The sequence below is a fragment of the Coenobita brevimanus genome, chromosome 47, assembly GCF_032717465.1.
Source record: "Coenobita brevimanus isolate Jiangsu-jjx chromosome 47, ASM3271746v2, whole genome shotgun sequence".
In the NCBI taxonomy this organism is placed as follows: domain Eukaryota; kingdom Metazoa; phylum Arthropoda; class Malacostraca; order Decapoda; family Coenobitidae; genus Coenobita; species Coenobita brevimanus.
The window spans coordinates 7,491,733-7,504,018 of record NC_137000.1 but is presented as its reverse complement, the minus strand read 5'-3'; the positions used below and the strand labels follow the sequence as shown (position 1 = coordinate 7,504,018).

General features: G+C 43.9%; 1 protein-coding gene across 1 annotated transcript in view; it reads right to left on the bottom strand.

Annotated features, from left to right (window-relative positions):
- The window catches only part of LOC145398927 (putative E3 ubiquitin-protein ligase HECTD2), a 56,545-nt gene that overhangs the window by 27,121 nt on the left and 17,138 nt on the right, over positions 1 to 12,286 (bottom strand). Inside the window, exon 3 of the mRNA XM_080271664.1 lies at positions 2,474 to 2,604. Coding sequence (XP_080127790.1) covers positions 2,474 to 2,604 — 131 coding nt within the window. The remainder of the gene's footprint in view (positions 1 to 2,473; positions 2,605 to 12,286) is intronic.

The window sequence follows — 12,286 nt, the reverse complement described above, 5'->3', positions numbered from 1 at the left end:
ACGTAATTCTCTTTATAGTATTTTGGCGTTATTTTTACTACTAATTCACAGTGGTGTTGAAGATGGACGCCTTCATATGGTGGCACTGATAAAACTAGGCGATGGAGCTGCCTGGTTATGCAAACATCTTCCAACTCCCCCCGGAAGGAGGGTGGTGGTTGGCAGGAGAGATGCAGGGTCAGTATCTGAACGTGAACCATGTGGACTGCAAGCCAGAGTTTCCCCATATCCTGCAGTCCACCATCCTCTTTTCGGGGGTGATAGAGAGGGAACTAAGGGACCTTTATGTAACTGGGCAGCTCCACCGCCCAGTTATATCAATGCTACCACATGAAGGCTTCCCTCTGCAGCGCCCCAGTTTTAATATCCCTGCCACTTGCACCCACGTCTTGCTGCATACACCTTGAGTCAGTATGGCGAGTGAGTCAGACACACACTAGGTCAGCGGGGAGTCAGACGCGCACTAGGTCAGCAATCAGTGCGTGTTCTCTTTCAGTCTAACAGGAAATTCGCAATCCGACACAGACTGACATGGCATCAAGCTGTATTTCCTTGTTTTCTTTCTTTCATTTTTTTTTTTTCGCGTCATTGACATTGCCCACCCCCACTGCTGGGTCGGGTCGGTAGCGTCTGTGTCTGCCCGTCTTCTTGATCTGGGTTCATTCTCGTCCGGGGGCGGGCATTGAAGAAGGTGCTGTAGTGTTTTCGTTCATGCATTTTCGGGTGTGCACGCCGTATTGAGGTTTTCTTGATCACACACACACACACACACACACACACACACACACACACACACACACACACACACACACACACACACACACACACACACACACACACACACACACACACACTGCCACTCCTACACTCGTGCGTGAAGTAGTGGGTGCGAGTCACGTCTCTGGTGGTGCTGCTTGACCTACTGATCAGTGTTGGATCTACGAAGCAAGACTTGAACGTGAATAGTGTACCTGCCAGCCCAGGTCAGGTGTGTACAAGCCAGCCGATAGAATACATACATACTTATACATACATACATACATACATGCATACATACATACATAAATACTGTACATCCATACACATACTGTACATACATGCCTTACATGCATCCTACCATCCATCCATCCATACATCAGTTCATCCATCCATCCATAACACATACACCACCTAGTTGTTAGGACTCGTTAGGCTAGGTTATATTATGAGGCTTCGTTGAGGTTTTCACGCACTAAATAGGCTAATAGGTTTAATGCTGGGTTGACTTGAAATAGGATACGTTAATGATGGTAAAATTAGGGAAGTTCAGGTTGGGTTAGGTGAGGGTCCGGTAAGGGCGAAAGTAGGAATGCATAAAACCATATTAAGTGGAATGTTAGGTTGGGCCAGGAATGCGCTAGTTGAGGTTACGTTAGGTCAGGTTAAGTCATGGTTGAGCTGGGTTAGGAATGCGCTAGTTGAGGTTACGTTAGGTCAGGTTAAGTCATGGTTGAGCTAGGTTAGGTTAGTTTAAGTTACATGAAGCTTAAGTTAGACCAGGTGATATGAAGACAAGGTTTGGGGGAATGTAAGGCAGGTGAAGGTTAATTTGAGTTAGGTTTGAATTGAGGGTTAGAATAGGTTAAATTAGGTTAAATGATGGTTATTTGTAGGGCGTTGGGTGGGGCTGCAGGGAGTCAGGTAAGTGCAAGGCTAAGGGAAGCAATGAGTGTAATAACGCGCTTACCTGGGGGATTATTTGGGGTGTTTCTATTCAGCCCTAAATTTATGAGGTGGAAGTATGCAGCGTGACCGTGAGCATTCTTGCAACGTTTAAATGTAGGTGGTGTTAGACGTATAAATGAGGTAAAAAAAAAAATGTATGAAAAAAAAATAACTTTTGTAGTTACTGAATTGTGAGTAAGAATTCAGGGCAAAAATTCTTCAAAATGTCTCCAGATATACTTTTGGATCATCAAGTAACTGTGTTTATGAATCCAGACCCCCAGAATGATAATAATAATAATTATAAAACTAATAATGGTAATAATAATAATAATAATAATAATAGTAATAATGATACTCAGTAACTGTCCTACGGACAGTCACTAGTCTCCACCTACTGTTTCTTTCAGTGACCTTGATCCTATTGGGGGTGATTTGGAATTTTTTCTTTTCTATCCGTAATGGTCCATGCCAGGACACAACCTAGACCCTTGAGAGTCCGTGCGCAGTCTCCGGTTCTCCTGGAATTGTTGCGAGACTCTGCGGCGGAAATGATAATAATACAACAAAAACAATAGTCTCCTCCTATTATTAACTTACGATATATAGTAATTTACGATAGCGATATATAGTAATTTACGATAGCACCGTACACTAACGATATGAGGCACCTCGGTCCTTACGTTACTGAAGTATTAGCTTACGATAGAGTTCTTAATTGACGATGTATAATATATTTCTTAATTTACGAAAAGCACTGTACACTTACGATATGCGGCAGCTCGACCCTGATGTCCCTTGCCCGTCGCAGTCTGACGTCCGTGGCTGCGGTGGGGTTGTAGAAGCTGCCGCAGTACGGACACATCTGCCGCAGCCGACCGCCAGAGGCCCCTACTGTCACTGTAGAGGGCACACAGGGTTAGAAAAGGGTCATAGGGAGTCATACGAGGTTATAGGGGGTAATATGGGGTCAAACGAGGTCATAGAGGGTAATAGGGATCAAACGAGGTCATAAGGGGATATAGAATTAAAGTTTATCGTCCGTGAATTGCGATAAAGAGACGAGGTAAATATCTAGTCTCGTCCCAGGCCGTTTAGTTCCCCCTCTAGGGCTGTACACTATCAAACTAAAATTTTGTCTTATCGAAACACCTAAAACAACTGAAATATTTAACAAAAAGAAATTGTCTAATGTACTGAATGACTTGAGACTTCTTTATCATGTTCAAATGCAACCTTGGCCAGACACGAGAGGCAGGGATGGTAAAATCAGAGGGACAGGGAAGGCAGGGACGTCATAAAAAGAGTATACGTGGGTTAAAACTGACCATATGAAGTATTAGGGGGTAGAGAGGTTAGAGGAGGTCGCAGGGAAACTAGAAAAAAAACGGCTCAAGGGGGGTTTTAAAAGTCATGGAAATCACAGGAAGATACATATGTCACTGGGGATCACAGGGAGAGTATACAGCGGGTCAGAAGAGGTCGCAAAGGGGTTACATACTGTCAGAAGGGGTCGCAAAGGGGTTACATAGGGTCAGAAGGGGTCGCAATGGGGTTACATAGTGTCAGAAGGGGTCGCAAAGGGGTTACATAGGGTCAGAAGGGGTCGCAGAAAGGTTACATAGGGTCAGAAGGGGTCGCAAAGGGGTTACATAGGGTCAGAAGGGGTCGCAGAGGGGTTACATTGGGTCAGAAGGGGTCGCAGAGGGGTTACATAGGGTCAAGGGGTCGCAAAGGGGTTTACATTGGGTCAGACGGGGTCGCAAAGGGGTTTACATTGGGTCAGACGGGGTCGCAAAGGGGTTTACATTGGGTCAGACGGGGTCGCAAAGGGGTTACATTGGGTCAGAAGGGGTCGCAAAGGGGTTACATTGGGTCAGACGGGGTCGCAAAGGGGTTACATTGGGTCAGACGGGGTCGCAAAGGGGTTACATTGGGTCAGACGGGGTCGCAAAGGAGTTACATTGGGTCAGAAGGGTTCGCAAAGGGGTCACATAGGGTCAGAAGGGGTCGCAAAAGGGTTACATAGGGTCAGAAGGGGTCGCAAAAGGGTCACATAGAGTCACACGGGAATACTGGGGGTCCTGTGGAATCAAGGGGAAGGTACAGAGGTCGTGTGGAGGATTAAGTTAGGGTGAAATAAGGTTAGGTCACAGGGCTCGTGCTCAAGGTCGAAAGGGATCACGGGGTGGTCAGGCAGGGTTGGAGTGAGTTATAGGAGGTCATTGGGAAGCACAGGTCACATGGGGTCACACAGGATCAGAATAGATCATGGGAGGTTGTTGAGAGCCGCACGAGGTCATAAAGATTAGGTCAGGTTTGGTTACATGGAGGGCAGATTACAGAAATTACAGGATGGACAGAAAAATTACACGAAGGACACTAAAAAGGAAGTTGTGTTAGATTATATAAGGAGGCAGAACACACATTACATAGACACATCAGGGTGTGGTGGAGTGGTTAGAGCAGAGACTGGGAATCGGCCACTTACGGGTTATTAGCTGCAAGGAAGATGGAAATATAAGCACTGGTAATTTTTGTAGTATAGGCTAAAGTGGTGTTTGAAACAGAAACATAGCGTGTGAAGTTATCTTTCACGTTATATCAGGCATTTGCTGGTCAGTGTTACGGTTCGACTTAGCCGTAAATAAGGAAAGTACAACATCGAAGAACGTCCATCTTTTCACAGTGTTTGAGATTGTACTTATTATTTTCCTCATTTACGACTAATTCTAAGCACGTCATTGTTCAGCATGTACTTGATGCTATCTCAAAACTATTTTTCCCACGAAATTTGTCTATTTTAAGCTCGATAATCTTAATTTTCCGAAAATTATTAATTTCCATATTTTCAACTTCCTCGAACCAAAACTCGTATATGGCCAGTTGCGTGTTCTCGGGTTCGATCCTGATAGTTTCAGGGAATAAGTTTTTGCATCTGAATCTTGTAATAATCACTGTTCTCCCGATGCTCCAGTGCCCTCTCACCCTCCTCCCCCGCTCCCCAAAAAAGCCAATAATTTTTTTTTTACCTTAAATTGGCCTAGAATTTCATACTCTTCTACCCTATTTGACATAGCTCAGTATAAAAAAAAAAAAGAAAAAAAAATACTGTGACTCCTCAATCCTTTCAGCAGCACTTTATCGTGACTAGCATCAAATTTTAATGTTACAACTCAGCATTCAAAATAGAGAGATAGAATTCTAAGACAAGGCCAAGATAGAATAAAAATAGTACAGCACCATAACACTACGTCTTTGCCTTATCCCTGGCGTGCCATAAAGGAGATGGTGATTGCCAGTGCTTTAATGCAAGATGTCGTGTGTGGGCTGCAGAAGTTAGGCTAATTTAAATAGATTACTGGCCCTTGGGAACAGGCAACCTAATCCATGTCCAGAGGCAGGTGAACACGCAAACAAACAAGTAAACACACACACACACACACACACACACACACACACACACACACACACACACACACACAAGATGATAAGCCATGCACTCAGTGTCACAGCGAGGTTGTGTCGCTTCAAGGCTAAACACTAACCCAGACTCGGGGTTACACGCGAGCTGGGTTGGGCGGCAGGTCAAGGAGAGAGAGAGAGAGAGAGAGAGAGAGAGAGAGAGAGAGAGAGAGAGAGAGAGAGCGAGAGAGAGAGATTATTGATGATAGTATTAGTAGGCCGAGTAGTAGCAGTAGCAGCAGTATAAGCAGTAATAGTACTAGTAGCAGGAGGAGGAGGAGGAGGAGGAGGAAAATGAGGAGGAGGAGGAGGAGAAGAAGAAGAAGAAGATAATGATGATGATGAGAAGAAGAAGAGAAAGAAGTTGATGATGATGAAGAGGGGAGGAGGTTTAGTGGTAAAAGAAATAGGATGGAATGAAAATTGGAGTGAATGAGAGAAACACAGAGACGTATAGAAGTGAAAGAGGAGGAGGAATGGGACAAAGAAATGATGGGATAAGTTATATGATATAAGAATAAGAGAGAGAGAGAGAGAGAGGAAGGAGTGGAGAAGGAATGCTTTACTCCATGACAAGATTTATTACCTTTTTTTTTTTTTACATATATTTCGACCTACAGGTATATATGTAAGGAATGAGCCTCTCTCTCTCTCTCATGCTATCTTCCCACCCCCTCTCCCCCTCAATTTCCCCCTCGCCTGTGTCGCACACTGACAACAAAACCCACCCACCCCCTAACACCACACGCCAACCCCATCGGTCACACACACACACACACACACACACACACACACACACACACACACACACACACACACACACACACACACACACACACACACACACACACACACCACCACCACAACCACCACCACCACCACCACCACCACCACACAGTCGATCACACTAGTGCAAACATTTTAGCACAAATTACGCTGCCTTGTACTACAGTTATTTCTTCACCACAACACACACACACACACACACACACACACACACACACACACTGGTGCAGTGGTAACGTTCTCGCTTGCCAACTGGTGGACGGGAGTTCGCGCCTCGCTCAGGTTGCGAAAAGTTTCACTGACGAAGTGGGTGGTTACTGTCCCCCTCCAGCAAGGGACGGGTGTGTGCGTGTGTGAAGGTCACAGCCTTGCCCTTAGATCGGACTATATGAGCTCTCAGCTCCCTTCCGGGAGGGTAAAAGCTGACGATCACGACCATCAAGTGATCCTGACCGACCCGGTGAATTACACACACACGCATGCACACACACACACACACACACACACACACACACACACACACACACACACTTCAACACCACCCTTCTTTTCCTGGTTTTCACCACACACACCACACCACCCTCCATCACTACACCACCCTCCACCACACCCTTCTCCTATCATCTCTCCATCAACAAACACGGTGGTTTTGTCACCCTGAGTCACCACATACCCTGCCACCTCATAGTCCCCCCTCCCCCCGACTGGAATGTGTCAACAAATTAAATTATATGCTTTGTGAATGAGGCTTCCCAGAAATGTACGCAACATACATCGGTCTTTTTATACTTCATTGTTTTATTATTATTATTATTATTATCATTATTATTATTATTATTATTATTATTATTATTATTATTATGTGATAAAAGCACCGAATATGAATCGTCTAATGTTTTGTTATACTCCTTGTTGACATCTCAGGCCCGTATGATTTAGGTTAATTAAAATACAGAACCAGAGTTGTCCTTACCATGGAAGGGTTAGTGGCTGGAATAAGAACATTCTTATTAGCCTTCTATACTTATTCTCAGCATAATAAAACTGTCGCGTTAGCTGGAACAGAATATTAAAGCTATACCACAAAGAGAGTGTTAATTATCTGACATTTTCTCGTTCAGTTGACTGTTATCTCTCTCTCTCTCTCTCTCTCTCTCTTCCTGTGTGTGTATGTGTGTGTGTGTGTGTGTGTGAAGTGTTTATTAATTTACACAGTGGGAGAGGCTTCTTGGAAATGTAATTACACTGTTTATGTGGTGTTTATTATGTGCTATTATTTTTCTTTACTCTGAATTGTTTTTTTTTGTTTTTTTACCTTTCTCCGTCCTATGACTCTATCATTTTCGTATTTTTCCTTCCTGTCAGGCGATTTTAGTGTGCTTTTGAGACGTACTCGATAAATGAATTCTATCGTGTTTTATTACCCTCTCATTTTACTATCCATCATCTTTTACGGTGTATTGACCTTTTTGGAGCATTTTATTTCTTTACATCTACAACAACAGTTTTATTCCGCTTTTGGGACATATACACAATTTTATGGAGCTTATTCTTCTCTGTTTTATTATATATATATATATATATATATATATATTTTTTTTTTTTTTTTTTTTCGGGGGGGGGGGGTTACCTTTAGCTTCTATTTCTCTTTCACCTTTTCTACTCTCAGATGATGATTTATCTCAGCATTTTTTTCTTTATGTGTCCGACTTTGGGCATAGGCTTCACAACCTGCTCCCAAGGCCCAGTAGTCCTCCTACATATCATACATCTCCACATGTCACCACTTCAGCGCTAACATCCACCATCCATGTTGAATACATGCTAGGGCTGACTCATACAGGACTGATGTATTGGTATTAGTGGGGGTATTTATGTCGGCGGGACTTTTGGTAGATCAGGAAAATCTGTTTTTTTATGAAATTCAAATCCTTAAACTGTTCCCTGCCCCAAAAGGGATTTGAACCTGGGTCCGACAGGACTGCAGGCCACCTCTCAACCGACTGGATCCTGGATTCTGTTTATGGAGTTTTATGACTTTCTTATATTGCATTTCTTCGATACCCATGGCGTTTTATTCAGCGTCCGTGATACATAGGCAGGTTTATGGTTTTGTTTTAGCTATTTCGTTTAACCTATTCCTCTGTGTTTTCTTTTTCCAGTGATGTGATGTCATATTCACTTTTATCTTTCCTTTCGTGGATTTTTATCTGCATTTTCTTTTTGGCGTATTTTTTTTTTCTTCGACAATCAGACGAGTTTATTCATGTCTTGAGGCGTCCGGTCCACATGAGAAATTTTTATTTTTCTTTAATATTTTCAGCTCCAGGACGCCTTCACAGTTAATTCCATCTACTGTTTAAAAATGCAATAAGATTTTGGGAAGGTACTCGCAGTTGATATGGATCTTTTATTAATTTTCAGTACGGTGTCCTTAATATTTGATTGTTTCTACTCCCAGACGATTTTGTTCATCTCTGCGGCGGGAATCAGGTGAATGAAGCTTGTAAATGTGTGAGTATGAAGCGAGTAAGAGGAGCGTAAGAGTTGGGAGGAGGTCATGAGTAAAGGAAGGAGGAAGGGTAATATGAAATGAGCAAATGAATAAGAGGTGAATTAGAGGTAAGAAGTGCAGGTAGTGGATCATGAATAAAGGGACGAGTAGGGTGAGTTGTTGTTGTTGTTGTTGTTATTGTTGTTGTTCAACCCCAGTCTATCTGGCCGCGCAGACCCATCAATCATACTGTAGGGATGCAACCGTCCGTGCGGGGCTATCCCGTGCAGTGAGCCGATGTTCCCATGCGGTTGACAGCACCACGCCACAGCAAGGCGCGGGTAATAATGTGGAGGTTTGGTTCCTGGATGAACGCCGCATTTGAGTCTCTTCGCCCAGTTAATAGGGGCACCATAATAGGCACCATACTACCCCGTTAATGGGTTGTATGATTACCACCCAGAGTTGTAAATGATATCCTTGGTTCCAGGGAGTCATTAGGCTTGCCACTCGTATAGAACCACCTGATGTGGAAAGAAGAGTAATAAAAAGCAACAGGAAGGAGAGGGAGAAGTAGGAAGAGAGGAGGGAAGACAGAAATAGAATGCTAAAGGTGAAGGAACAAATGAGGAGCACTATATCAGGTGAGTGAATGACGGTCGCCACCACCTACCACTATACAGGTGAGTGAAATGAGTAACTGAGTGAGTAAGAGGTGAGTAAGCACTGAGTAAATGAATAAAATGAGGAGTTAAACATCCCGGACTCCACACTCACAGATGAATAAGTGAGTGGCATTGACTGAATAACTCCCCGTTCCTCTCCGTCTCACTCCCGTCTCACGGCACTCAAGTCTCTCTCTCTCTCTCTCTCTCTCTCTCTCTCTCTCTCTCTCTCTCTCTCTCTCTCTCTCTCTCTCAGTGTATATATCACTACTTAACTACTTAATTACTTATCTGTCGATCTGTAGTATATATCTATCTACCTATCTATCTGTGTGTCTGTATATCTATCTATCAGTCTATCTGTCTTTCGTTCTTCATGCTGTCTATCTTGTAGTATGGTGGAGAGGTTGTAGTAGTATGATAGTGTGAGAGTGTTGTAGACGGATGTGGCGATATGTGTGTGGTAATGTGGTGGAGCGGGTTGGTGAAGGGGGTGTGGTGGTGTGGTCCAGTGTGTTGTGGGGTGGGTGTAATAGTGAGGCGGGGGGGGGGGGGGTATGGTAGTGTGGTGGAGTGGATGTGGTGGTGTGACTGTGGTAGTGTGGTGGTGTGGTGGAGTGGATGTTGTAGTGAAGTGAAGGGGATGTGATAGTGTAACAGAGTGGATATGGAAGTGTGGTGTCTGATAGAGTGCGGTGAAATGGATGCATAAGTGTGGTAGTGTGGTGGAGTGGGTGTGCCAGTGATGTGGAATGTGATATAGTGGATGTAGTAGTGTGGTGGAATGGATGTGGTGGAGTGTGGAGGAGTTTCTTGGTGTATGTGTAGTAGTATGGTGGACTGGGGCGGAGTGTGGTACTGTGGTGGAATGTGACGGAGTGTGGTACTGTGGTGGAGTGTGACGAAGTGTGGTACTGTGGTGGAGTGTGGTACTGTGGTGGAGTGTGACGAAGTGTGGTACTGTGGTGGAGTGTGGTACTGTGGTGAAGTGTGGTGGAGTGTGGTACTGTGGTGGAGTGCATGGCTGCTGGCACAAAGATAGGTTATAGATCCAATCCAAATGTCACTAGTAATGTCCTACGCCACTGGAGAGAGAGAGAGAGAGAGAGAGAGGGGTGGGGGATGGGGGGGGAGATGAGGTATGGGGAGGGAGAAAGAGATTTTTGTGTATGTGAGAATATGAATGACATTGAGAAAGAAAAATAGATGACAGATGGATAGAGAGAGAGAGAGATAGATTGATAGATGGATAGACAGATAGGTACACGCAATGGTAGATAGATAGATAGATTGTTAGACAGACAGACAGACAGATAGATAGATAGATGGGTGGGTGGATGAGGGAAAAAGAAATGAGAAAGGAAGAGAAAGGGAGCAGAGAGGAAGAAAAGCTCTTAATGCCTATGACAACAGAGAAGCCAATGAATTCGAGAGAGAGAGAGAGAGAGAGAGAGAGAGAGAGAGAGAGAGAGAGAGCACCACAAACAGACAGTTCACTCAGTTTTGCGATTCTCTAATACAGCAAAATTTTCACAAGACATACTTTGTCGGTCAATCACCACAAACAAAACTAGAAAGCACTCAGAGAGCGCATACCTCCGCTAATGCCATAGCCATTAAAAAGGATCCGGATCCGGAACTGTGTGGATATTGTGTGGAATACATAGGAACCGGATCCACCTCCAAATTCAATGAAGTGTTACTTGACCCATGGTCCACTCTTTCACAAAATTTTATTGAAATTTATGGAGAACTTTTGGAAATATTATACATAGGATCCAGACCCGCCCCCAAACTTAATTCTTTCTTGGGCCATGGCCCACCCTTTCACCAAATTTAACTGAAATTCACTGATAACTTTTGGAGATATCGCCTGGGTAAACAGACAGGCATACATAACCTCCTCCAACTTCGTTGGCGGAGGTAATCACAGACTTCCTTCTCATGTAAATAATCTTTATACCTTCCAATCCGTCACAAAAACCACAGACATCACCAAAAATCGTAACAAATGCTCGTTTTTGCATTTTTTCCTCGTCAAAGTTTGTCAAATGAGAATCTATCGTGCTACTCCGTCCCGCGTTCTCAGAGCGACGAATCCGCTTGCGTAACCGGGTATTGTGCTCTTACGCTCCAGCATCTATATTTGGATGGGGTTTCGATCGAGTGCTTTTTTTAGAACTTCGAGAAGCCGTATTGTCGTTGACACAGGAGGCTTTGTAGCACATCTTCCCTGCCGATTTATTTTTAACAGAATTTTGATAATGTCTTGTAAGCTATGTATATGCTTAGCGCTAATTTGCATAAGTGACAAAAGAGGTCTCGTAATAGGCAAAAGTTAATCGTTGAAGAAGTGTTACGAAATCTCCAAAACCAACGAGAATACGACGCTCCTTCCTGAGCACTAAAAGTTTTGCGTACTACGTTTTAAAATTCTGTGGATTAATATTTATATCTTTTAATATCGGCAAAGCATGTATCGGTGCTAGATGAGGTTGTCTTTGCGCTTTGGCTCCAAACTCTACTTCCCGGTTACGCAAACGTCTGTCAGCTCCCTCTCTACCCCCGGAAAGGAGGATGTTGGAATGTGAGGAACGAGTAAATTCACCCTGCAGTCCATTGGGTTCACGTCTAAATGAACCTGGGGCGACGGCTGCTATAGTTTGCATCAGTAATACACAAAATGATGCTAAGGTGTAATGGCAGACTACAAGATAAGGCAAAGAAAGTGACGCTACGTATTATCCAAATCAGACGAAACTGTACCTCTTTGTAGCACTTCTTTGTCTCAAATATTACACCAAAATATTCGCAGGGTGTGATATTTAAGTCCGTTCATGGTTTACTCAGCATCAGTAACACGCAAGAAAATATTAAAGTGTTGTCTGTAGATCAAAGCGCAGAGAAACAGGTGTAAGGTTTCTACAAGAGAGAGAGAGAGAGAGAGAGAGAGAGAGCACACGCACGCACGCACGCACGCACACACACACACACACACACACACACACACACACACACACACACACACACACACACACACACACACACACACACACACACACACACACACACACACACACACACACACACCTAGCTTACCTAATCAGGTCATCGTCCCTTCATACTGTACCACCGACAGAAGTTTGGTCGAAATTCGTCGAGGGGTTCAGGA